This window comes from Gossypium arboreum, chromosome 1, assembly GCF_025698485.1.
Source record: "Gossypium arboreum isolate Shixiya-1 chromosome 1, ASM2569848v2, whole genome shotgun sequence".
In the NCBI taxonomy this organism is placed as follows: domain Eukaryota; kingdom Viridiplantae; phylum Streptophyta; class Magnoliopsida; order Malvales; family Malvaceae; genus Gossypium; species Gossypium arboreum.
Window position 1 is genome coordinate 94,850,584 of NC_069070.1, and position 27,871 is coordinate 94,878,454.

At 35.4% G+C, this 27,871-nt stretch overlaps 1 protein-coding gene across 1 annotated transcript; it reads left to right on the top strand.

Moving 5' to 3' along the window:
• The first annotated feature begins 14,737 nt into the window (after positions 1 to 14,737).
• LOC108481870 (uncharacterized) lies at positions 14,738 to 15,889 on the top strand. Its single transcript, XM_017784938.1, has 3 exons — positions 14,738 to 14,848; positions 15,347 to 15,589; positions 15,761 to 15,889. The coding sequence occupies exons 1-3, from the start codon at positions 14,738 to 14,740 to the stop codon at positions 15,887 to 15,889; spliced, it is 483 nt and encodes a 160-aa protein (XP_017640427.1).
• Positions 15,890 to 27,871: the final 11,982 nt, after the last annotated feature.

Below are 27,871 nucleotides of genomic sequence, written 5' to 3' on the forward strand. Positions count from 1 at the left end.
ACTCGTGTGGTATGATCATGAATGAAATGGAAAAAAACAAATGTTTGAAATAAGAAACAAAAGAATGTATTTTATTGAAATAAAGACACTAGACATAAGTCTATTTCACAAAAGGATTCTTATTGTCTCTAGGCTTAAAGCAACAAGTGTGTTTTGAATATGAATCTAGATTAGCCCTAAAAAATACAGGGATCTCTTCCACCGTCCCATCATTTAAAACACTCCCAAGTATGCAAAGGTGAATGCCTGTCAAATTCTTTTCTCCGCATCATTGATTATTGCGTTTACTCCCTCATTAGCATGGTTGGGTAACAGATTTTCTATGCCAGACCTGTTGTCGAACTTCACAATACCCATTTCAACGAGCCTTTCGACTAACTTCTTAAAAGGGATGCAATATTCTATCGACTGTCCCGTGATTCCTGCGTGTATTCGCATTAGGCGTTTTTATTGTACCACTTAGGGTATGGAGGTTATACGGGTTTGAAGTAGAATGGTGCTACAACATGTGCATCAAATAATCTTTTGTATAGCTCCTTATATGTCACTGGGATAGGGGTAAACTGTATCATCTCCGTATTTCTCTTTATGCTGGGCTCTTACCTCGGTGCAACTTGCTGGCCTGTGACTACCGTTCTCAATTGATTAACAATGAAAGGCTTTGAATTTCCTGAGCTCATACTACTCACTTTGTTTTCTCTCTTCTTCGGAGCTGACCCCCTCGTGCTTTCTCCAGCTTCTATTTTCCCGCACCTTATTGCATCCTCAATCATTTCACCAGACATCACTATATTGCGAAGCTCTTAGTTGCGCTCCCTAACATGTGATTGATGAAAGGTGCTTTCAAGGTATTGATGAAGAGCATGGTTGTTTTTTTTCTAGCAATGGTGGTTGGACTTGTGTAGCGACCTCCTTCCACCTCTGAGCGTACTGCCGAAAACTTTCGCTTGACTTCTTTTCCATAATCTGGAGTGTAATCCTATCGGGTACTATATCCGTTACAAGACCATACTGCTTCATGAAGGTCCGTGCCAAGTCCTTCCATGATTTGACTTGAGCCCGACTCAACTGATTGTACCATTTAGCCGAGGCCCCAGTTAAACCATCTTGAAAACAGTGAATCAACAATTGGTCGTTGTTGACATATCCTGTCATTCTTCAACAGAACATTGTAATATGGGCCTCGGGGCAGCTGATCCCGTTGTATCTTTCGAACTCTGGCATCTTGAACTTTAGAGGGAGTACCAAATTTGGGACCAAACTTAACTCCTTAGTATCCACTCCGCATTGGTAATCAGCACTTTCCAATGCTTTGAACTTCTCCTCCAACCATTTGCATCGATCTTCGAACTGTTTTGGAAGCTCAGCTTTTCCTCTTCTGCTGCATCATCGAAGTCGGGGACATCGAGGGTTACAGGATGGTCTCCAGGGTATGAACTTGAACCTATTGGGTAATTTACCGGTGCTGAAGTACCGGTTTGATATAGGGGTTTAACGTTAACAGACACCCTTGGTGGCTGTGCTTGTATGTTCATTGAGGCAAAGCTTGTAAGACAAGCAGAGTCTTTGTTGTCATTCCTAGTATCAACCATTGGGCCTTTGTCAGACCCTCCCCTAAATAGTTGTGTTAGCTGACTTATCATGTTGTTCTGGGATTCTAGCATGTGTCTCTGGGATTCCAGCATCTGATCCCTTATCTCTTGTTGGATTCTGGCCAACTGTTCCTGCATCATCTGTAAATGCAGCTGCTCTTGCATTTCATTTTGCATCTGTTCTAATTTTTCCAACCTCTGATCCATGGCTTTTATTTTTCTTCGAGTGTAATAGCGATGTTCTAGGGTAACTAGAAATAACCTCTAGTTAATAGGGTTCTTTTTTGAATTAATGCACATGATATGATGTAATGCAAATGCATGGGATGAATGCAAAAGAAGACGTCGACTCTGATTCAATTCCATTTAGAAAACTTCACTGGAAAACAAAATCTTTTACATAAAGTGGATTACATATAGGCTTTATGCTAAATTCCATTACCGAGTTGCGGCTACGATGCTGGTGTAGTGCCTTCTCCAACTCTGCCGCCCTTTTCTGATCGTGTGCTCTCTGACCATTTCTGGATAACCACATTATCCTCCACTTTATCAAGGAATTTGCTCTCAATGGAAAAACTTTCTATTAGTAACCGAACCGTGAATCGACACCTCCTTTTTATGATAAAAATGCTATGCAATGTGATGCAAACATAAACAAAATGAAACATGTTAGTACAGGAGAAATAAACAACCTAGAACACCTATCTGGGTAACCACTAAGGTTTGGCGTAGCCCTAACTAGGGTAGGCTCCTAGGGTTTACTATATGTGGTTCAGTTCTAAAGAAAGGGGTACTTGAACCAACAGATTCATCAATCCTCACCCATTATAGGCTCATATGGACCAAGTTCAGTTCAGGGGGATACATTTCCCTATGGCCATACGGAGGTGAAAACCTCACGAAGCCATAGGTACAGATGTATCCCGAAAGCGATCCCCTAGCCCATGCGGAGGTGAAAACCTCACGAAGGCATAGTTCCTCACTCCCACTTAAAAAGTGTGACCACAACGGTCATGCAATATGATGCAAGAATATATCGAAAGACTCGACAAATAAAGTAAAACCCACATGATAAAAACCGACAAAGACACAGAAAATGCAATGAGAGGATCGTAGATTTAAAAACCAAATTTCCAATTTTTGACAAGAAGACAGAAAACAATCAATTTACAGCTCGACTCTCTGATTGGTCCCCAGTGGAGTCGCCAAGCTGTCGAAACTATTTTTTTGAAAACGGGAAATCGACTTTTGAAAACAAAAAGTTGGGAGTCGCCACCAATCGTTTTTAATAGGGTGTGATTGGATCACCTCAGAACACGGTCGTTTTTAATAAATAAATAAATTTTCCAAAATGACAATTTTGGTGTGCGAAAATAGAAAATCGGTTCGGGATTCAGTTATGTACGAGGAAGGATTAGCACCCTCGACACGCCAAAAATTGGTACTTGATTGATTATTTAGTGTCTTAATGTCAAAAATTAAAGATTTGGACAGAGTTCAAAACGCGATCCTCCTTTTATTGGCTTTTAAAAGTTTAGGCAAGTCAAATATGTATTAAAGACCATCTCACCTCAAGGTAAAACATTACATCCAGTACGTTAGGACACAACATTTTTTACCCTCAATTGTGAGCTTGCCTTTAAAACGTGCATTTTAGCCTTAAGAGGATATTCGAATATTCAAAATAAACAAAGAAAGCGAAGCCCAGTACGTTAGGGCACGATTCTTCGAATTCTTTAAATACCGAACATTGCCTTTATTTTAAAATTTTTTTAGAGAAGATCAATGGATAAATGAATTAAGGACATATATTTTTTTAAAAATGATGATAATAGACAACATGAAAATAATAATATGAGAATAACGCTAACCATATATAAATAATAAATAATAATAATAATAGTAATTAATAGAAATAATTAATAAAACAACAGTAATAATAAATACAATAATGTAATAAACATTGTGCTAATAGTATTAATAATAATATTAAAAACATGATGATAATAACAAAAATATGTTGATGATAGCATTAAATATTGGGGATAATAGTAAAAAAATTAGAATAACAATGTTAAATTAGTAATAGTGAGAAATAGTAAATAATAATAATTTGATATAAAAATGGTAACCGATAATAAACAATGGTATAAAAAAATAATATAATAAGTCTATGTATAATAGAAATTTATATTTAAAATAATTAACTTCGCTTAAAAGTATATATAGATATATATTTACATAATAAATATATAATAATAAATAAATAATATAATAATATGAAACATAACTCAAATTAATTAAATTAATAGAAAATAATAAAAAACAAATATAAAAATAATGAGAATAAAGCTCAAATTAATTAATTTAACAGTAAAATAACAAAAATAAAAAAAGGGTTAAATTAAATTAAAAATGAAAAATTTGGGGCCAAATCAATAAGGAAATAAAATCAGAGGTAAACTCCCTCTCTTTTCCCTTCTTTTGTTTGTGTAAAGAAAAAAATGTGAATACCAAAGTAAACAAAATTGAATAATATAAAAAGTTACCTTAAAAATCTGATTTGTATTCTCTTTGATTTCGTATGTGTATTCTCTAAAAAAAATTCCCCCTTATAATAGTTTTCCATGGCTTTTGTAGCCAAATTTTACAACTTATAACAAGTAGGGTGATGGAGGTAGTGGATGGTTTAGTAGGGTGTGGGGGTGATGGAGGTAGTGGATGGTTTAGTAGGGTGATGGAGTTAGTGGTCGGTTTAGTGGGGTGTTTAATTTGGGCTGGTTTGGCTGGGCCCGGGTAGAAATTTGGTCCTACAGTGAATACGCCACTTGCATGACTATTGTTTTACACAATCAGACTTACTGTTTATTTTACATGCAACGTGTACTAATATTTTCACACATACACCCTTTTTCCCACATACCCCCTTCCTTATGCTAGCTTTTGATCCCAGTTTGAAGAACCATTTTTCCTATATCTTCATACCGCTCATTAGAGCTTTTTACCATTCATCACCTTCTTGCCATCTTAACTTTCCTTCTTGTTTCCAAACACCCACGTGTTCCTCAACAAGGTCCAGTTTTTCACTAGTCATGGTTTGCACTAGAATGTCATACCGAAGACAAAACATCCTTCTGTTGTCTCCTTACCCTAGTCTAGATACGAAGCTTGTGCACCAAGAAATAAGTATTTATACCATGTATATGCCAAGTTTCTAGGTCTGTTTCACGTTTATACCCTTGCATGCAATGACACTTTGACTAAATTTCTATACACACGAACCCCAAAGACAAAGGATGAAGCCACTTACATGGTTGTACAGTGATAACAATTAACCAAAATAATGCAGATTTATAAACTTAAAGTACATAGGAACTCACCTGAATACTTTACTCAGAGCTTTGTCTACTCTATTGGTTCTTTCCCTTTGTTATTAGGACCTTCTCCCATTTTTTTGGCTAAAACAATAAAACAGCCTCTTTAAACATAAAAAATAATCAAAACTTTATGAAGTGTCAAGAATCTATAGGCATGTAAACAATTTTTGGGTAGAAGTTTCTTTCCTACCTAGTATCCGAATGAAAATCCTACTAAACCACTCTTACAGTAACTTCTTCCTTTCTGGTAAAACTTAAAAGAAGGTTTAACAGTTTACCAACAAACGGATTAGGACAAAAGCTCTCCTAAGCTTAACAGACAACACATTCATTGTCAACGAAGAACTCTCCTAGTTTTTCTTCGATAACAACAAAGTCTAATAGAAAAGATCAAATTGAAATCTTTTCTCCACTATCAAGTTATCCTATTTATAGAGAACTCACATCCAAATCCCACTCAGGATTTACTCTAATTATTACTTGTTCTCACACACTTTCACTAATTAATCACATTCTACAAGGCTCTTCAAGTGTCCTAATTACTAACACGTTACCTCCACTAGGATACTAGATAACTTAAACATGTCCCACTAACTATTATGCTTACATCAGCAACAACACAAAAACACAGGTGGCAGACTTATTAATAAGAAGGTCTGCCTAATAAGGTTTTCATCACCATCAAGAACTTTTCATCCGCAAGTGGAACTCCACAATTTTGGCAAAATACTACAAAATGCTAAGCCATGAAGTTACCAACCTTATCTGGTCTAATTTTTGCAACTTAAGCAATCTTCACCAACATAGTCTCTTAAATCGAACCGGTTTGCCAAACTTGGGTGTAATATCTATGGTCTGTTATGGAAAAACATATATGTCTCAAAGATTTATCTATGGGAGAAATGTTGGAAGAGACTAACATATATGCCTCAAATTCTAAGTTCTGGGTCCATGTCTCTAATATTCCTCTACATCTATTGACCAAAGAAAATATTGTTAAGATAGGGAACCTTTTTCCTTATCTTGTGAAAATTTATTTCTAAACCAATAAGCTTAGTTCCTTAAGGATAAAACTTGAGGAGTTCATTAGTGAAACCTTGAAAATTGAGTTTAAGCGTAAACGATCAAGTAAAAAAGATGGTTAAAGCCAAGTATAAATATGAGAGGTTTCCAAAGTTCTATTATAGGTATGATCGTTTGGATCATAGGTATAAAAGGTGTGTAACGCCCTAAAATTTTAATTTCAGCATTTGTAAATTTTGACACAAATGTGTATCTGCTTCAGTGGTTAAGTGTTTTGGGTGTGTGTGTGAGGTCCCAAGTTCAAGCCATACTTGGGTTGGATTTTGGTATTTTTCTGAATAGAGTCTAAACCTTGCTCAGTAGGCTTATATTTAATTGTTGGTAAGTCTATAACAGGATGGGCCTGCTGGTCTAGTGGTTAAGTAGAGTGTTGGTGCGTTTGAGGTCCTATGTTCAAATCCCTGCGTAGGCAATATTTTTGTTTGGTTCTGAGAAAGAGGGTTTGAGTTGTGTTAGATGTCTGAGTAGTGGAGAGTTTGGTGGAGGGAATTAAGGGGAGTTAGAATAGGGGGTTATTGGGATTTTTCGTTTGGATTCCTTTTTGCAAAATTCTATTCTCTTTTCTTCCTCTCTGCCGAAATTCTCATCTCTCTCTCCCTATTTTTTATTCGATTTTGTTTTCAATTTGCCTTTGGTTGTTCTAATGGTTTTCACGGGTTCGGTAAGTCTCCTCATCCTTTCCATCGTAGATTGACAATGATTGTTAGTGATGTGTTTTTTCTTCTGTTACTGGCGTAGGAAGAGACGGTGGGCAGTAAATCACGTATCTCGTGTTTAGCATCATTTGACGAAGTGTATCACTAGCGGTAAGTCGAGTTTTTATCCATTCTTGATTGTTGAATTCACTTGTAAATCCGTAAACTGATGAGGAGTATCTTGATTTTAGGCCTTAGAGTGCTCGGGAGTGTTTAGGCATAAAAAACGTTACAGGTGTGTACCCAAAATGCAAAAAAATAGGATTCAACGAAAAGTCAAAAAAAGTATTCTGTCGACGCTACACAGGAGTGTGGTTGCCCGTGTAGTAGGTCGTGTGACGGTAAACGGGAATGTGATCGACAAGCCAGGCTGTGCGCGCATAACACAATCGTGTGATGGCCAGGTAAGCCGTGTGCGATACACAGGCTAAAACAATTTGGGCCGTGTGGGTCACACAGGCGTGTAGGCCTACACAGGCGTGTGGAATTCTAGGCCAGGCCTTGTAACCCACACGGCCAAGGCCGATTTGGGCCATATAGGCCACATAGGTATGTAGGCCCACACGGGCTAGCCACATGGTCGTGTGAACCCAAGTCGACTGTGAACCTACTATACAATCAATAAGTATTACTTAGACCCCTAATTGTGTGAATTATCTGTATGGTGTCTGACTTGAGCATATATGCTATCTGATTGTATAGACTGTGACTGCACAATAGCATGACATCTTTTGTATGTTGCATTGCATCGGGATGGGTTATTGTTATTTGAAGGAAGTGTCTGAAATGCTATTAAGCCTAATATCTGGCAGCTCTGCTGCAAATTTCTGATTATGTCTCGCATTTTGATACAACATGGTGTGTAGGGATGGACGAAGTTGATATGTAGAGGCTGATAGGTAGGATTCTGATTTCCTGCTATTGCATACTATATTTGAGATGGGCTAATGCCCTAATATATATATCTAAAACTGTATCTGATGGAGCTAAGACCCAAACTGAATCTGTAATGGGCTCGGGCCAGCCTGCATTTGACTGTATTCTGATGTAATTCTGTATGCATATTTTCTATGGGGATTATACATTGAGTTTGCGAAAACTCACCCTTTCTGTTTAATTTGTACAGGTAATCCCCAGACTTGACGAATCAGCGCAACAGAGGACTCGACGATGGCCACACGTAAATTTTAGACAGTTTTCCATTAATTTTTAGATTTTATTACTTATTTGGAGGTTTGATGTAGCTAATGGACATTGGACAGTCTGGCTTTAAGTTTTCAGTTTCCTAAATTATTTTACGATCTATTACTGCTAGGCATGATAAAACTCAGTTTCCATTAAGATCAAACAGTTTTTCTAAAATAAGTGTTTTCCAAAGCTTTCGATAAAAAGAACGATTTTAGACATAACAAAGAACACATGTTTTACTTCGAATTAAGATAAAAGCTAATTAACTGGAACAGTTTTAACCCAAAAAACTCATTTTTGAATCCCATTTCATGTGACGTTGCTAGATTCGGCCATAACGTCTAGGCTGAATTTGGAGTGTTACATTTAGTGGTATCAGAGCTAGGTTACAAAACTCGACTGTGAATTTGGGTTTTAAAACTAGGTTTTAAAGAAATGGTTTTTTTAAATGGTTTGAAAATATTTTTGACTGAATATGTGGTACACCGAGTCTCCAGTGCTGGTCCTATAAGTATTCTGAAAACCCTGATAAGATTTTTGAAAATATGATTAGCATATTCTGAAACTACTATAGGTAGAACACTGTACTGAAAACATTATAGATAGTGTATACTGAAAACTGTAGTAAGACTGCGATTCGTGATAACAAACTCTAAACTTTTGATACTATTTTGCATAAAATATCTGCTAATAAATATCAGAACTATAACTAATTCATAAAATTGTTAACACAGATAAGCTTCGAATCTATGATGAGCACACGAGGTATCCGCAAACGGGGTACGAGGCGCCAAGGTAGAGGCCATAAAGGGGCTCGAGCTGAGTCCTCATCACTAGGCAGTATGCCAAATTTAGACATGAGTGAGACACCGGTTTCACCTGCCACAGAGACTGGGTCTCAAGACTGCATGACCAAGGATGGCGTATTGTCCCAAGCTATCTTAAGGATCTTAGAGAGGGTCGCTAGGCCCAATACTGGATTTGGGGGCCAAATGTCGGTTACGGAACAATTTCGGTCCAACGGGGCTGAGTTATTTAGGGGTGTCACTGGAGTCACCCCCAACGTGACTGAGTACTAGATGGAGGCCACGAAAAGAATCATGGACAATTTGGACTTTACCCCTGAACAGAAATTGAAAGGGGTTGTTTCCTTACTTCGCGATGAACTATACCAATGGTGGTTGATCGTTAAGGAGGGCACTCAGCTCGAAAAATTGACATGGGATTTATATAAGTCTGCTTTCCAAGGTAACTATGTGGGGGCAAGCTACATCGACGCTAGGAGACGTGAGTTTTTGAATTTCACGCAAGGGGATCGTTCAGTTGCTGAGTATGAGGACGGGTTTCTGAGATTGAACCGCTATGCGCGAGGCATGGTGATGACTGAATATGAACGTTGTGTCCGTTTTTCAAGGATAGACTCAGGGACAGTTTAAGAGTTCTGATAGTTTCGCAGATAGAGTGTGACTTTTCAGCACTGATAGAGAAGGCAAAGATTGCCGAGGAGGTAAAGCGCACTGAGCACGAAAACTGGGATAAAGAGAGAGGCAAGAATAAGAGGGATTCAGAGCCCTTGAGTTCTGTGATGAGGCCTAAGAAAAAAGCCAGATCTAATGGGCCAGTAGTTGGGCCCCCTGTTGCACTTACTGGAATCTTGCCTTGTGGGTATTGTGGTAGATGCCATACGGGCGAATGTTAGAGGACGACTAAGGTATGTTTGAGATGTGGGTCTATTGAGTACCGTGCTTGAGAGTATCTGCTGAGGGCTGATTAGATGCAAGCTCCGTTTCGCATCTGCATAAACCGCCGAGGGTAGTTCAACAGACCATCTAGAGGTCGTAGACGAGAAAGCACGGGCGAAGTCTTTGGACATCTTGGCGAGATAGCCCGCTATTGTTTATCCTACTTGTCGAGGAGATGACAGAGATGCTTCAGACGTCATTACGAATACGTTTTTAATTTATGATATACCTTATCTGGCATTGATAGACATAGGTTCTACACACTCCTATGTTGCTAGCACTGTGTCTGAAACTTTAGAGATTTCAATTGAGAATACTTCTAGTGAGGTAACTGTTATGAGTCCTTTGGGGCAATTTATTCGAGTTAGCAAATTGTAAAAAGACGTACCATTAGAGGTCCAAGAGACAATATTTCTGGCTGATTTGATGTCCCGTTTCGGGAGTTCGACTTGATTCTAAGAATGGACTAGTTAGTCAAACATTGGGTGAGTCTGGATTGCCGATTAAGAGGGTCGTTTTGAAAAGCGAGAGGGACAACGAGGTGGTTGTGATTGGGGAACATCGGGATTATTCGACTAATGTGATTTCGGCGTTAGTGGCAGAAAACTTGGAGTCGAAAGGGATGTAAGACATTCTTGGCCTACATAAATGTTTCGAATTCTAGGGATTCTTCAGTTAAAGACATTAGAACTGTCAGGGATTTTCCGGATGTCTTTCCTGAGGAACTACCGGGTTTACCTCCAAGCCGAGAAGTGGAATTTGGGATAAACTTATTCTAGGTACAGCCCTGGTGTTTATCGTCCCCTACCGAATGGCACCGAAGGAGCTTACGGAGCTTAAGGCTCAGATTCAGAAATTGTTGGATCGTAGGTTCATTCGTCCTAGTGTGTCTCCATGAGGAGTACCTGTATTGTTTGTGAAAAATAAAGATGAGACAATGAGGATGTGTATCGACTACCAACAATTGAACAAGCTAACGATTAAAAATAAGTACTTCTAAGGATTAATGATTTATTTGACCAGTTCAGAGGGGCTTCTGTGTTTTTCAAGATTGATCTACATTCCAGTTATCATCAATTGAGGGTTAAGGAGGCTGATATGTATAAGACAGCATTTAGAACTCGTTATGGTCACTACGAGTTCCTAGTAATGCCCTTTGAATTGCGGCATTTATGGATTTGATGAACTGAGTGTTCCAGCCTTGTAGCACCCTTAACCCGTAACCCTCGCAGGAATAGATTAAGAGGTGTTACCAGACTTGTAACTCAATTTAGAATAATCATATATCAAATATCATCTCATTTCAATAAATATAAGTCATTCTTATTCAATATGAACTTAAGTCAAGCATACAAAGCCTAAATCATGCATTCGGGACCAAATCGGTAACATATGGAAGTTTCAGAAATTTAGAAAAATTTTAACTTTTCAAGTGTCACAAGCCCGTGTGAATAGGTTGTGTGCTTCACACGGTATTAGAAACGCCCGTGTGTCTAAGCCGTGGCGAAACAGGGCATACATACTGACTTCTCCACATGGCCATAAGACACGTCTGTGTGCCAGGCCATGTGAAAAATTAGAAAGGCTACTGACTTGGCCACACGGCCGACCACACGCCTGTGTGCCATACACAACCAATAGACACGCTCGTGTGTCTAAGTCGTGTAAAACTAGAGGGTATACTGACTTTAATTCGTAGGGTATCCCAGGGGACACACGATCATGCAACATAGCCGTGTGACGGACACAGCTGAGATACATGCTAGTGTATTTGCCCGTGTAGACAAAAATAGGCCATTTGAATAGCCAATTTGCCACCCCAATTAGGTCAAACCTACAAGCACCAAACCAAGCATATGTTCACTACAATTACAACCAATTTCAATACCAAAACATATGACATTCAAATCATAACATTTCCAATCAATTCCAAACATACAACCAAATATGATACTAAAACCTTACCAAATTGACCATTTCTTTTGGCCAACCAAAAACATATCACATTAGCACATTAGGATCATATATTATATACCATTTTCAAACTATAAGTTTAAACACAAGCTAGCCACACATGACATGGTATAAACATTACAAAACATATCCAAAATACTTCTAGCCTATACATGACATACTTTACTATATACATTTTCAAAAGGTATCAAAATGAGATTCAATAGTGTGGTGACAATCCTCAACGATCCCCGAGCTCACAGTAGCTTCGATATCTATAAAACAATGTAAACACACACAAAGTAAGCTTTCAAAAGCTTACTAAGCTATATACAAGTAAACTTATCATTTAAAGTATATAAACATCTTCAAATTACTTATACTTTGTAGCCAAATACCAATGCAAACCTCATATTCATATACTTGATCATAGATTATCATTCGTACATATACTTACCTTTCATTCTCAAACATAATATACAATGCAAACATACCTGAATCGGATACAATTTTACAAAGTCATTTGATTTCTTGAAATGCTCATTTGAACCGTTCGGAAACATAAGGATACGCAGATAGCTCAGAAAGTAAATACAATGCCAACGTCCCAGACGTGGTCTTACATGTAATCAAACATTGATGCCATTGTCCCACACAGGGTCTTACACGAAATCGATTAATGACGCCAATGTCCCAGACATGGTCTTACATGTAAAACAGAAGTTGATACCAACGTCCCAGATGTGGTCTTACACGATAACACATATTGGAAATCTTATGTCATGACATATTTATCCTAACTATTCCTAAGGTTCATACGGGGCTTTTCGGATGTCGGAACTTTGTAGATACTTTCTTGAATAGCACATATTTAGCTCGAACATTCATTCATCACAATTCAATATCATATGAATAATAAGAATTCAATCCAAACACATGTATTGTATATTGACTTACCTCGTACAGAAATGAACAAAAACGAGCGACTATTCAACGACTTTCGTTTCCCCCGATCTAATTCTATTTTCTTTGGTTCTTGATCTATATCAATTCAAATTTAACTTATTCACTTTCACATTCATTCAAATCAATCAAAAAACACATATTTAGGGCACTTTACAATTTAACCTTCAGATTTTCATATTTTGACAATTTAATCTCTAATTCATAAAATCACAAAACACTCAAAATTTCCTTAGACATATGTTTGACTGAATATTCCTAATGCTTATATAAGTTCACATATTTCATTTATTTCACATTTTAGTCCCTCAAAATCACATTTTTACAATTTAGCCCAAATTACTCAATTTCATCAAAAATTCAAAGACAACATGTTAACACAAAACATATCTTCCATTTATCAACTACCAACTTCAAAAAACTTATAATTTCATCAATGACATAACTCAAAATCATTAACAAAATTAGAAATTGAGACATGGGCTTAGTAAAACACAAAGAAACGATCATAAAAACGTAGAAATTATAAAAAACGGAACAAAACTCATACCTCAATTGAGCTTTAGCATAGTCGAACCCTAGATGGTTCTTTTTCTTTTATTTTTCTTTGATTTTCTGTTGAGGAAAACTTAAAATGAGCAAACTTTAGCTTTTGTTTTATTAGTTCATCATTTATACATAGATTATCATTATGCCCTTAATTAATAAACATTTAAACCATTAATATACAAGGTCATTAATGTCCACTCAATCTTACAATGGTCAAATATCATCATAAGGACCTTTCATTTACAAAGACATATCAAATAGGCACTTTAACAATTAGAAGGTCACTTTTACATTTTATGCGATTAGGTCATTTTATCAAACTGAGCACACAAACGATTAAATTTTCATACGAAACTTTCATTCGAAACTTTCATACATACTAACTCACATATAATAAGCACGAAAACTAATATTAAAATATTTTTCTAACTCAGATTTGTGGTTCTGAAACCACTATTCCGACTAGGATCTAAACTAGACTGTTACAAGCCTTACCTGGATCGTTTTGTGGTAGCGTTCATCAATGATATCTTGATGTATTCTAAGTTTGAGGATGAGTACGATGAGCATTTGAGAGTGGTACTACAGATTCTACGTGAGAAACAGTTGTATGCGAAGTTCAGCAATTGTGAGTTCTGGCTTCGAGAAGTAACCTTTTTGGGTCATGTAGTTTCTGCTGAGGGGATTCGAGTCAATCCTCATAAGATTAAGGCAGTTTTGGATTGGAAACAACCAAATAATGTAACTAAAATCAGCAGCTTTCTGGGGTTAGTGGGTTATTATCGATGTTTTGTGGAAGGGTTCTCATTGATTGCAGATCGTTGACTAAGCTTTTACGTAAGAGAGTTCCATTTGTCTGGACTGATGCACGAACAAGAGAGCTTTCAGAAGCTTAAGACTATTCTGAATCAGGCTCCTATTCTGACTCAGGCTCCTGTTCTGATATAACCTGAGCTCGGTAAGGACTTTGTGGTTTACAGTGATGCTTCACATGTTGGTTTGGGGTGTGTATTGATGCAGAATGGTAAGGTGGTGGCATATGCATCTCGTCAACTCAAAAATCATGAAGCAAACTATCCGACGCATGATTTGGAATTGGCTGCTGTTGTATTCGCTTTAAAAATCTAGAGACACTATCTGTGCGGTGAGAAGTGTATTATCTGTACCAATCACAAAAGCCTCAAGTATCTCCTCATTCAGAAAGAGTTAAATCTTAAGTAGCGTATAGGGGTCGAACTACTTAAAGATTATGATTGTATCATTGAGTACCATCCCGGCAAGGCCAATGTAGTGGCCGATGCGTTGAGCCGTAGGGCTATGACTGATCTGAGAGTGATGTACGCATAACTTAGCTCGATGATGGAAGTCTGTTGGTAGAATTTTAAGTTAAACCGGCATGAATTGAACATATTCGAATTAAACAGTTGAGGGATAAGTCTCTTGAGTTACATTTTTGTCAGGTTGAAAATGGTGGCACTACTAATTTTGGGATAAACAGTGATGGGATACTTTGTTTCCGCGGTCAGGTTTGTGTACCAAATGATGAGGATTTAAGATAGTCGATTTTGAGGGAGGCGTATAGTAGTCCCTACGCTATGCATCCAGGCGGGAATAAGATGTATAGAGATCTTCAAGAGTTATACTGGCGGCTTGGGTTGAAGCGTGAGGTTACTGACTTCGTTCCTCGCTGCTTGACTTATCAGCAGGTTAAGGCTGAACATTAGTTACCTTCGGGCTTACTGCAACCTGTTAAGATTTCGTTATGGAAGTGGGAGTGAATAACGATGGACTTCGTTAGTGGTTTGCCTCTGACACCCACTAAGAAGGATTTTGTTTGGGTCATTGTGGATCGATTGACCAAGTTAGCTTACTTCATCCCGGTCAGGACAGACTTTTCTCTTCAGAAATTGGCTAAGCTCTACATATCAGAAATAGTGAGATTGCATGGGGTACCTGTATCAATAATTTTCGATAGGGATCCTCACTTCACGTCTCGGTTCTGAAAAAAGCTACATGAGGCTCTGGGTTCAAGGTTGGATTTCAGTACTGCTTTCCATCCTCAGACAGATGGCTAATCTGATAGGGTGATTTAGATATTAGAAAATATGTTTAGGAGCTGTGTGATTGATTTTCGAGCCAGTTAGGAGGAATACTTGCCGTTGGCAGAATTTGCCTATAATAATAGCTTCCAGTCTAACATCCAGATAGCACCTTACGAGGCACTGTATGGTCATAATTGTCGCACTCCTTTATATTGGATTGAGTTAAGCGAGCGACGTATTCTAGGTCCTAAGTTTGTTTCCAAGACTGAAGATAAGGTTCTACTGATTAGGGATCAACTGAAGGTAGCTTATGATAGGCAGAAGTCTTATGCTGATCTAGAGAGACGTGAGATCGAGTACTCAGTGGGAGACTTCGTGTTTCTGAAGGTCTCGCCATGGAAGAAGGTTTTGAGGTTCGGTCGTAGGGGTAAGTTGAGCTCTTAGTTTATTGGGCCGTACTAGATTCTAAAACGAGTGAGATTGGTCACTTATCAATTAGAGTTACCTTCGGAGCTAGACCGCATTCATGATATATTTCACGTCCCGATGTTGAGGCGCTATTGCTCTGATCCCTAGCATATTATCCCTGTTAAGGAGATTAAGGTTCATCCAGATCTAACCTTTGAGGAAGAGCAGGTTCAGATTCTGGATTGCAACCCTAAGGTTCTGAGGAGGAAATCCATTCCATTAGTGAAGGTGCTGTAGCGAAATCATAGTACTGAGGAGGCTACGTGAGAGCCTAAGGATGCGATGCATTAGCAGTATCCTCATCTATTCTGATCAGGTAAATTTTGAAGAGGAAATTTTCTTTTAAGGGGTAGAGTTATGAGCCCTAAAATTTTCATTTCAGCATTTGTGAATTTTGACACAAGTGTGTATCTGCTTCAGTGGTTAAATGTTCTGGGTACGTGTGAAAGGTCCCAAGTTCAAGCTTACTTGGGTTGGATTTTGGTATTTTTCGGAATAAAGTCTTAACCTTGCTCAGTAGGCTCATGTTTAATTGTCGGTAAGTCTATAACAGAATGGGCCTGCTAGTCTAGTGGTTAATTGGAGTGTTGGTGTGTTTAAGGTCCTGTGTTCAAATCCTTGCGTAGGCAATATTTTTGTTCGACTCTGAGAGAGAGAGTTTGAGCTGTGTTAGACGTCTGAGTAGTGGAGACTTTGGTGGAGGGAATTAAGGGGAGTTGGGATAGGGGGTTATCGAGATTTTTCTTTTGGATTCCTTTTTGTAAAATTCTGTTCTCTCTTCTTTTTCTCTGCCAAAATTCCCATCTCCCTCTCCCTATTTTCTGTTGATTTTGTTTTCAATTTGCCTTCGATTGTTATACTTGGTGTGTGAGCTCATGTTTCTGAAAAGTTTCTTAAGGTTACACGGGTCGCCCAAGTCGACTGTGAACCAACTATAGGGTCGGTAAGTATTACTTAAACCCTAATTGTGTGAACTATCTGTATGGTGTCTGAACTGAGCATGTATGCTGATCTGATTATATGGATTGTGATTACAGAATAACATGACATCTTTTGTATGTTGTATTACATCGGGGTGGGTTAGTATTATTCGGAGGAAGTGTCTGAAAGGCTATGAAGCCTAATATCTGGCAGCTCTGCTACAAATTTCTAATTATGTGCCGTATTTCGGTACAGTATGGTGTGTAGGGATGGGTGGGTTGATTTAATCCCTATATGGTGTGTAGGGATGGACAGAGATAATCTGTAGAGGTTAGTGGGTAGGATTCCAATTTCCTGCTATTGCATACTATATCTAAGATGGGCCAAGGCCCTAATATATATATCAAAAATTGTATCTGATGGAGCTAAGGCCCAAACTAAATCTTTAATGGGCTCGGGCCAGCCTGTATTTGACTGCAATCTGATGTGATTTTGTATGCATGTTTCCTGTGGGGATTACACATTGAGTTTGTGAAAACTTACCCTTTCTGTTTAACCTGTACAGATAATCCCTAGACTTAACGGATCAGCGCAGAGGAGGACTCGATGGTTGCCACCAGTAAATTTTAGACTTTTTTTGTTAATTTTCAGATTTTATTACTTATTTGGGGGTTTGATGTAGCTAATGGACTTTGGACTGTCTGGCTTTAAGTTTTCAGTTTCTTAAATTATTTTACGATCTATTACTACTAGGCATGATAAAACTCAGTTTCCACTAAGATTAATCGGTTTTTCTAAAATAAGTATTTTCCAAAGCTTCCGCTTAAAAGATACAATTTTAGACATAACAAAGAACACGTGTTTTACTTCGAATTAAGATAAAAGCTAATTAACTGGAACGGTTTTAACCCGACAAACTCATTTTCAAATCCCATTCCAGGTGACATCGCCAGAATCGGGCATAACGTCTAGGCTGGGTTTGGAGAGTTACAAGGTGTATCTTTAGACCAATTGGAAATTGCTAAAGCATATGGTCTTTGGTTGGAAGCCGAATTATTAGCTCGAAAAGTTGGAGCTAGGGGTGAGCGTTTTATTGAATCGAATTGAGTGAAAAATTTTCACGTTAATCAAGTTGATGAATCCTATTTTATTATCCTATCTCGATTTGAAATTTTCTTGAATCAAGTCGAGTGAGATGGAATTCGAATCAAATATATTTTTTCGGGTTAAATTTTAAAAAAATAACTTTGGGTCCTTGTAACCATTATTACCCACCGTAATCAAATTTATTATTAACTTTCATCACCTTATAATTTATTTATTAACCTTTTACATACGGGTTAGCTTCTTTGCTTGCTAGTTGCTTCAATTATCTTCTGATTCTTGTCCTTATGTATTTTGAAATTAAAAATATATTAAATGTAAAAATGTAATTTTTTAATAAAATTTATTTTAAAGATAAAATGTGAAATTGATACCAACATAAAATTTTAACACAAATATTTTATGGGATCATTAATAATTCAATTTAATATAAAGATTCAATAAGATTAAAATTTCAATAATATAAATAGTAAAAATGTGAAATTTTATTTAATAATATAAATAGTAGATATAAATAAAATTATTACTATTTATGTTTAAGGATTTTTGGATGATTTTGATTTTTATTTGGGGATAAAGGGTGAGAAGTAAAAAGTTTAGGGGAAAATAAAATATTTTGGGGGGTTTTGGGAAGTAAAATTTTAGGGGAAAATAAATAGGGAGTACAATTTTGGAGAAAAAATATTCAAAAAGAAAATGGGGGAGGGGAGAATGGGTTTGGCGTAGATAGGGTTGGGATGGGAGGGGAGGAAAAGTTTTGAGGGAAAATAAAAAGTTTTGTAGGTTTTTAGGGGGAGTAAAATTTTGGAAGAAAAACATCCAAAAAAAAAAGGGGGGAAATGGGTTTAGGGTAGATAGGGGGTGAGATTGGAGGGGAGTAAAAGTTTTAAGGAAAAAGTGGGAAGGAGTAAAAGTTTTAGGGAAAAGTAAAAATATTTTGAGGGTTTGGGGATAAAAATATAAACTATTATAGTTTTATATTCAGTTTATTTGAGTTATTCGAATTCAAAAACTCAAATCGATTCTAACTCGAAATTAAAAAAAATTAATTTTTTTGAGTCAAATCAAGTTTTGATCACCTCTAGTTGGAGTCTTTGGTTTCAAAGGAGATAACTTTGAAATAAATGGGGAAATTCTTTTAAGGAAGAAGAAGTGTGTGACATATGTGCCTTTCAAAAGTGCGTAAGACTAAGGGTGAGACTTTTTACCCAGAATTTCTTAAATATGGTTTGTAAGGATGATACTAGTAGTGATCAGATTAACAAAGGAATACAGTGAGCTATTAGTTGTCCTAACAAAACAAACAAAGCTAGTGTGTATGAGTTAAAGTTGTGGCATGAGAAACTTGGGCACATTTGTAGTCGCTCGTTTTTGGGTCAAATCGGAACAATAATTTTGAGACCATAAATCTGAAGTAGAAATATTTATTTTATTATTTTTTTAAGGTCTACAAGATGGTAGAATAATTGTGTGAAAGTTTTGTTAAGAAATTTTATAGATTGAGTGCCCAATTTGACTAGAGGACTAAATTGCAATAGGTGCAAAACTTGAATTCCATAAGTTAAAGTGTCTAATTGTTATGAAATTTTAATTAGAGGTCTTAAATGGCAATTAGACTATTGTACCTTAGGGTGGACAAAAATGGACATGGTTAGGTGAAATTTCAAAGCTATGCATTAAGGGTACTTTTGTAATTTGGCTAATAAAGACAAAATTAACTAAATAAAAGATGTCCATATTCTCAATTTCATCTCCCCATAGCTGAAATTCACAAAGAAGACATAGCTAGGGTTTTAGCCAAGTTTTCAAGCTCGATTGTAAGTCCGTTCTTGTTCCGTTTTTAATGATTTTTATATTTTTGAGATCGTTGTAACTTGATTTAGCTATTTCAAGGACTAATTTGAAAGAAAGTTAAAGTCTAAAATTTTATCCATGTTGAATATGTTTGTATTTTGATATTTGATGGTACAAAATGCATGTTCATTGTTAGTTAAACAACATTTGTAAAGTGATTTTCGATAAAAAACGTTAAATAGGGACTTATTTGTAAAAGTCTAAAAAATGTGTAGAAAAGTGTGAATAAATGAAAAATGTGGGCTGTTATGAGTACAAATAATATTCCGCTAGGCTTGGGTTGTGATGAAATTGAAAGAAATTCATTTTACGAGCCTAGGGACTAAATTATAAAATGTTGAAAAGTTAGGGGCAAAAATGTACATTTTGCCATAATGTGTTTTTGGGCTGAATTGAATAATTTCATGATTAAATAAGTTAAATGTGGTATTATAGATCAAGAATAACGAAGTTCGGGTCTAGATCGGGGAAAAATAAAGTAATTGACGAATAGATCCCTTTGGCCATTTTTGCAACCGAGGTAAGTTCGTATGTTAGATAAGCTTTATTATAATTGTATTTTGAATGCTTTAATTTTGTATGAATTGTGCAAACAACTCTATGGACACGTTCGACAATGTTTTGGCAAACAAGAAATCCCAATCGAACCTTAGGAATGGATTAGGATATAAGTGACATGTCACTAAGGTTTTATGTTATGTGATCCGGGTGCTGGACCTGTACGTTCTACCGGTGGCTAAGTATACCGACATATGTTACGGTTACTTGATAGCTAGTGTGAACAGCACCGGTAGCTATGTCTTGACTGACAGCTTGTGTGAGCAGGCCCGTTGATGGCTCGAGAGCGAGCATATATGTGTTCTGATATAGAGGTAGCAATGGCTACAAATGTGGCACCTTGCGTGCATAGTTTTCCAAGTATCCAATATTATTATTCCGAGTGATTCATTAAGTATGTCAAAGATAAGAATAAGTATGAAACCATTATGAGTTGGTACAGGTATGTGCTTAAAACTTATTATTATTAAATTCACGAAATGATGAATTTAAGGTAAGTTTGTGATGGAACGAATTATGGTTATGAGGTTATGGTAAATTACATCGCCTTATATTATGTTACTTGAATGTTAAATGTATGGTAAGATTTGATTATTTCTTTCATACGAGCTTACTAAGCTATATAGCTTACTCCATTTTCCTTTCCATGTTTTACAGTGTCACAAAGCTAGCTCGGATTGGAGATCACCGAAGATCGTATCACACTATTAAACTGTCATTTTGGGTATTGATGATCTTAACATTTTGAGTATATGGCATGTATAGGGATTTGGTCATTTTGTTATATATGTCATCATGATTTTAGCCAAATGTATTGGCTTGTAATTGTCAAAGGCTTGATTTGGTATTTGGCCATGTAAATTGGCTCATTTTGGTTAAATTGGCTGAAGCTTAAGCATATTCATACATGTGCAAATATGTCCTTCATGATGTGATCTATATATATGATTGGTGAATGGTTGAATGTGACTTAATGGTTTTGTTGTTGAATAATTGAGATTGGCTCATTGGTATGCTAGGAAATCTAAGAAGAATTATGCATGATAAAAGTATTTCTGTTGGTAATTGTGGATGTGAGTTTGGTATGATTTGGTTTGGTAGAAAAAAATGTTGTAAGTATGTTATGTGTGATAATGAATTGAAACGGTCTAACCTTGATTATGGATGTTTTTGTTGCCTAAGTATACCATGATTTATGCCATTGAAATTTGAGTGTGAATAGGTGTAGATAGGGGTGACAAATGGCTTGGTAAATAGCCTTTATTTTGTCCACACAAGTAGATACACGGGCGTGTGTCTAGACCGTGTGTGACACACGGTCTGCCCCATAGACATGTGTTTTGGCCGTGTGTCCCATGTACCTTAATTTTGAGAAATAGAATGCTTAGAGTTGAACACACGGGCAGAGACACGGGCGTGTGTCTTAGCTGTGTGAGGGACACAGCCTCAAGCATGGGCGTGTGTCCTGACTGTGTGAAGTTTGCACCTATTTTATGAAAATCAAATTAACCACATGACCTAGCACATGGGCGTGTGACCTCAATTTGTTTATGCTTTGCAAAACAGAGAGTTATATGGGTTAGGGACACAGGCGTGTGTGACTACATGGCCTGCCTACACGGTTGTGTCCCAAACCACACGGACGTATGACCCCTGTTTATAGTAAAAAATTTTTAAGTTTTGTAAAAGTTCCCTGAGTTATCGATTTAGTCCCGAACCACTTCCAAAACATATTTTTGGCCTCATAGGCTTGTATTAGGGACTTTATGATTGAATACAAATGGTTTTAATTTGGATGCAAATTTATGACTCGATTTGTATGTTTGCATGCGATGTAAGTTTGATAATACCTCGTATCCTGTTCCGGCGTTGAATACGGGTAAGGGGTGTTACAACATTCATTACAAAACGTTTCAAAGATTGGTTTAACATGATGCTGTAAAAGAAATTTCGAAGTTGAGTGGTGTTATTCCTAAAGTTTGTAGTGGATGCTTGAAACGGATGCAACACATGGAGAATCGTTAATAGTTGTTACATATCTAAACTACTACACCTTTCGAGCTATTCCACATTGATCTTATTAGACCTATGCAATTTGAGAGCATCACTAGAAAATATTATCTTAATGTGTGTAGAAGACATTTTGAGGTACACATGGGTAAGATTTCTTAGAGAAAACTCTAACACATTTGAAGAATTTAGAAAATTGTGCAAGAGAATTATGAATGAAAAGGGTCAGATAATTGAGATGATCAGAAAAATCAAAAGTGATCATGGACGTGAGTTCGAGAATGAAGACTTTACCAATTTTTATGACGAGAAAGGGATTAAACACAAGTCCTCTGATTCTAAGACACAACAACATAATGGAATTGTAAAACGCAAGAATCGCATCCTACAGAAGATGGTAAGAATGGTGCTCAACAACAAGGAGTTGCTTTTAGGTTTTGGGTTGAGACTGTGAACACTACAACCTATGTAATCAATAGGGTTCTTATTAGACCAAAGACTCATATGACACTTTACGAAACGTGGAAGGGGAGAAAGCTAAATGTCAAGTATTTCTATGTGTCTGGAAGTACCTACTATATCTTAAAGGATCAAGGATATTAAGGGAAATTCAATTCAAAGATTGATGAAAGAATCTTTTTAGGATATTCAAGTAATAACAAGATCTTTCAAGTAAACAATAAAAGAACTCAGAAGTTATAAAATCATTCAATTTGTTGGTAAATGATGATGGAACAAGAAAAGACAGAAAAATAAGAACTTGTTGAAGTGTCACCCATAGTACTTGTTGAAGTGACCACTACACTTGCCATTAAGAATGTCTTGAAAAGCATATTGGTAAGATACATGAAGATTAATTTGTTGATTTAATTGATCAAAAACAAGATGTTTAACTACCTTAACCCTTTTCCAGAATTAGGAAGAATCATTTAGTTAATACCATCATTTGAAATATCAATTATGGGGTTTGAACAAGAGAAAAACCAAGGTAAAACTATCGAGATATGTTGAGACTTGCCTGCTATACCTCTCAAATTGAGCCTAAATGTATTGAAGATGCATTGAAAGATGCTAACTAGAGTTAAGCTATTCAAGAGGAACTTCAATAGTTTGAGAGGAATAAAGTTTGGCAACTTGTGCCTAGCATAACATCATAGGCACAAAGTGGATTTTCAAGAATAAAATTGATGGAAATGGGCATATAGTACTCACAACAAAGCCAAACTTGTGGCCAGGGATACACTCAAGTTGAAGGGATAGATTTTGAGAAAACCTTTGCATCTTTTGAAAGACTTGAAGTCATTATAATGTTGTTTACTATAGCCACTTATCTTAACATCAACTTGTACTAGATGGATGTTAAGGGTGCCCTCCTCAATGGTTTTCTAAAGGAAGAGGTTTATGTGGCTCAACCAAAAGGCTTTAAAGACTCGAACTATCCAAGCTATATGTACAAGTTGAGCAAGGCTTTGTATGATCTTAAACAAGCCCTTCGAGCTTCGTATCAGTGGTTACCTTAATTCTGGTCTGATCAAAGGTTCTAAAGAGAGTTTGTTGACAAGAAATTATTGTTAGAAAATTTTGGTTTAGAAAATGATTTTGTTGCACAGCGAAAAATTAAAAATTTTCTAAAGCCGAACCATTGTGTTATAAACCTTTACCAAATTAGTACATGTGTTCTGGGCTAAGTGGACATAGTCATTTCCCGACTTTCTACCAACACAATCTTATCCGTGTTGGAAAAAACCTGGTTTGAAAATGATTTTCTTGCGTAGCGAAAAATTTAAAATTTGAAAATCAACCTGCTTTGTGATATTTATAGTAATAAACCTTTATTTAATTCGTACCCGTGTTTTTGGATAAGTTGATCCTTGATGTAACAACCCAAAAGTTAGTGGTGTTAAAAAAATTAATACGGTTTTGGGACTTTGTTTCCGTAAATTGAGCCCATAAATATTATTATTAAATATTTACGGAATTATTTTATAAGTGAATTGAATTTTGGATTGGTAATTTGGTCAAATTAGTTATCAATTAATGTTTAGAGACTAAATGTTTAAATATTATAAAATTCTAATTTATAAAAGGCTTGAGGACCACAATGGTTATTAAACAATTGTTCTTGTTTAGTAGGTGGGTTTTAATGATGATGGATGGTTGGCAGGTGTAATTTTTTTAAATAAAATTATGTATAAAAAAACAACAACATAAAAGTAACAGAAAAGTGAAGATGTTTATCATCCTTTTTTTTTTCTTTTTCAATTTTCTTTCTCTGGCTGAATGTTCAAAAGAAGAAGGAGGTTTCAAACGTTTCAATTTTAACCCTTCGAATGGTAAGCTATTTCAAGTTTTTTTTTTCTTTTGTAAAATTTATGTTTTTAATATCGTGGAAGCTTGATTTAGTTAGCCCATGTATTATTTTGCAAAACTATTAAAGTATTCCAAAGTTATCATTGTTGATTTCTTGAAGTTTTTGGTGTTAAATTGTTAGATTTTGAGCTTAGATATGAAAAATGACTAGTTTGTAAAGTTTAAATGTTAGTTTTGTAACATAAAGACTAAAATGAATTATTTGTAACGTTGTTATGAGACTTTAATAAAAATAGATAGTAGAGAGTTTATAAAGGATGAGATTGAAATCTGATTAGAAAACACAGCTTAAATTTGAAAGATATGGCTATTTCGATTTTAGGGACTAAATTGAATAAAATGTAAAAGTTTACATGACAGTTGAAAAATAAAATTGAACTGATACATGCTTATAATAGGATGGTGTGATATGTTTGGAATTGATAACTTGAACTCAATTATTGTATAGATCAAGAATTGAACCGAATCGAGGAAAAGCAAAAATTGTCGAATAGTCTTTAATAGCTCATTTGGTTACTGTTTCACCAGGTAAGTTCATATGGAACTTACTAAGTTAATTCATGTTATGTTTTTATTTCTATAAATTGAACAATTATATTTGTTACATATTTATTTTGTTATGCAAGGTATGATATCGAGGGAAATTGAAAATAATTATTTGAGTTTAAAATGTTATGTTTGAGATTGATTATCGAACTAGAGGACTAATTTGAACAGAAATGAAATTTTATGTAACTTAGTGATTATATATATTGGCATTGAATTTGGTTGGAATGTATTATGTTATATAATGAAATTAGAAGAACTTACTCAAATCATGGAAGAGCAGATTGTTTAACTAAACACTTTATGGACAGCAGCGGCATTACAAATTTGAAAATTTACCAAAAATTGTAAGAATCGAGTTAGAGGTTGAATAAAACATTAAATTAAAGCTTATTGAGGCTAGTTTTGCAAAAAAAGAAATGGTGAAAGCAATGGAATTGTAGATTATGAGATATAATACTTTTTATGAGACAATGTCAGAATGATTTCGAGTTCAGTTATTCTAAATTTGAAAAATCATTATAAATTGTACAAAAACTTTTAGGTGATGAAATTTATATGCCTAAAATATTAATGAGCCTATTTTCAAAAGAAACAAATGAAAACATAATCTGAGACTTGTACTGAAATATATTTAATTTTTAGTGAAGAAGAGTTGAAGCTGCCTAGCAGCAGAACATGGGAGGTTTTTAAAAAACTGGTATTAATCAACCTAGAAAGAAATTTTGAAATTTTTATGATAAAAATTTCATTGAGTCTAGTTTTAAAAAATAAACGAATCTTAATTTTGAATTCTATAGGTTTGGATATAAATACTTTAGTGACTACTACTCAAGAAGACAATTTTGTTAAAAGTATATGCATAAATAGTGAAAGGATAACTCATGTCACATAAAACCATGTCATCTGAAGGCTAAAGATTATTGTATAAATACTTTTAAATAAATGAAGTGGAATGGAGAGGAGGATGAGGAAAAATAATAGAAGAGTTATAAAATAAATTAATAGTTGATTATGACTGATCAAATCATATTGGTGTAATTTTATTTGATTATTGAGATAGATGATTAAATTGAATAAAAGTGAAAATATTAAAACTAAATGAAATGGTGAAATTAGTTTGGAATTGAAATTGTATGCTATGTTATATATGAAATGATATCATGAGTGATAAATTGATGATATTGAGATCGATAGGATGAGAATTAAACTTATCAGGGAATTGGATAAATGATTACCTTATTAATTGCTCGGGTGGGGTTATTTCGACTATATATCGATTAGCACATTTTACTTAAGACGTTCCAATGAGTGTTGGGTACAAACTAATTACTTCGGACGTTCTAATGAGGCATTGGGTGTCAAATGGTTACTTCAACTACGTGTTGATGAGTGCTGGGCACAATATTTACTTCAATCATATTGATGAGCGCTAGGTGCAATCTATTTTCTTCAAAAATTATCCGATGAGGCACTGGGTGCCAAATTGAGGTATTGGTTGGATTTGTGTATCCATTTGTGTCTGACTCAAGTTAATAAGGATTTAATATGTAAAAATTTATAATTATAATGAAAAGAATTGTTAATGTGAAAGAAATTTCTAAACTGGACTAATAAGTCTGAAAGATTAGTATGAAATTGTGACAATTTCAATGATTCAATTTGGGAAATGACATGTTAATATGATATATTTCTAACTAGTTATTTGTTCATATTTAAGATGATTCATAAGACACTTTTATAATGAGATATTGTGTGTTGATGATTAATTGAATTGTGATTTTGAAATTGAATGTGAATATATATATTGGATTGAACTGTAATGAAATCATTATCATACAATAAGAACAACATACAGGGTACGAGTATGCAAATACGATCAAATTTAGGATATGATATGCAGAAATATGAATGGTTCTATTGGGTGTGATATTATAATTGGAATTAGAAACTTAACAATGTAATGAAATAGATTGACAATAAATATGATAATGAAATGAGTTATGAGAAACTGGTATGAGTTAACGACTTGATAAAAAATATCGAAATGAAACAGTATAATGCTATGGAATCAATTGTGTATATGTGTGTGTGTGTGTGTGGACCATGATAAAGGAAATACATGAACTTCTGTGTGAATAAATTGAAAACGAGCTTTGGGGGAGGATGAAATGAATACAAATGAGTCGACTAACTCTAGAAAGAGACTTAAATGGTTTATTGTTGTGGAATGAACATGGAATTGATTATTATAATGTTAATGATATAAATGATTGATTCACTATTGGTATTGAGTTTTAAAAAAGGCTTTATAATAGGTGTTGGCATGTAAATGAAATTAATCACTTTTATTGCAATGCTAAATGAATTGGTTCGACACTTGATATGAATGACATACTAGTTGGATGTTACAATTTTCTTAACTTGTAATTTTGTTATTTGAATCATAAAAATACTATCGAGTTCCATTGCTCAACATATGGTTTGTTATTTGTGCACAGGTTAGGTATAATTCAAGATATTTGAACGGCTTCAGCATCCAGTCAACAATCTTGAACTCGTCAACGTTTGTATATTATGTTTTTATTCTAAGTTGGCATGTACCTAGTTGAGTCTAATTTGGTTTTGTAACACCTTATACTCGGCCTGGTCGCGAAGCTCGAATACGAGATGCCACACCATCGTCTCATGTCATATACAACAAGTAAAAGTTCATTCCAAATGAAGCATATTCCATTTTAGTATTCATATAGGTTTTAAGTCAATTATAGTTGTTAGTTATCAATGTTACTTGCTAACCATAAATCAAATAGTCTTTTAACAATAATTAAACATGCATAAGGTCCATTTAACAAA

What these genes read in the sequence shown, in the direction of transcription:
- LOC108481870 (XM_017784938.1), top strand. Translation starts at nt 14,738, where the DNA reads ATGCATCCAGGCGGGAATAAGATGTATAGAGATCTTCAAGAGTTATAC. An exon ending in GCTGCTTGACTTATCAGCAG is followed by an intron (nt 14,849 to 15,346) that starts GTTAAGGCTGAA and finishes TCTAACATCCAG; the next exon opens with ATAGCACCTTACGAGGCACT. An exon ending in AGGTCTCGCCATGGAAGAAG is followed by an intron (nt 15,590 to 15,760) that starts GTTTTGAGGTTC and finishes TCTGATCCCTAG; the next exon opens with CATATTATCCCTGTTAAGGA.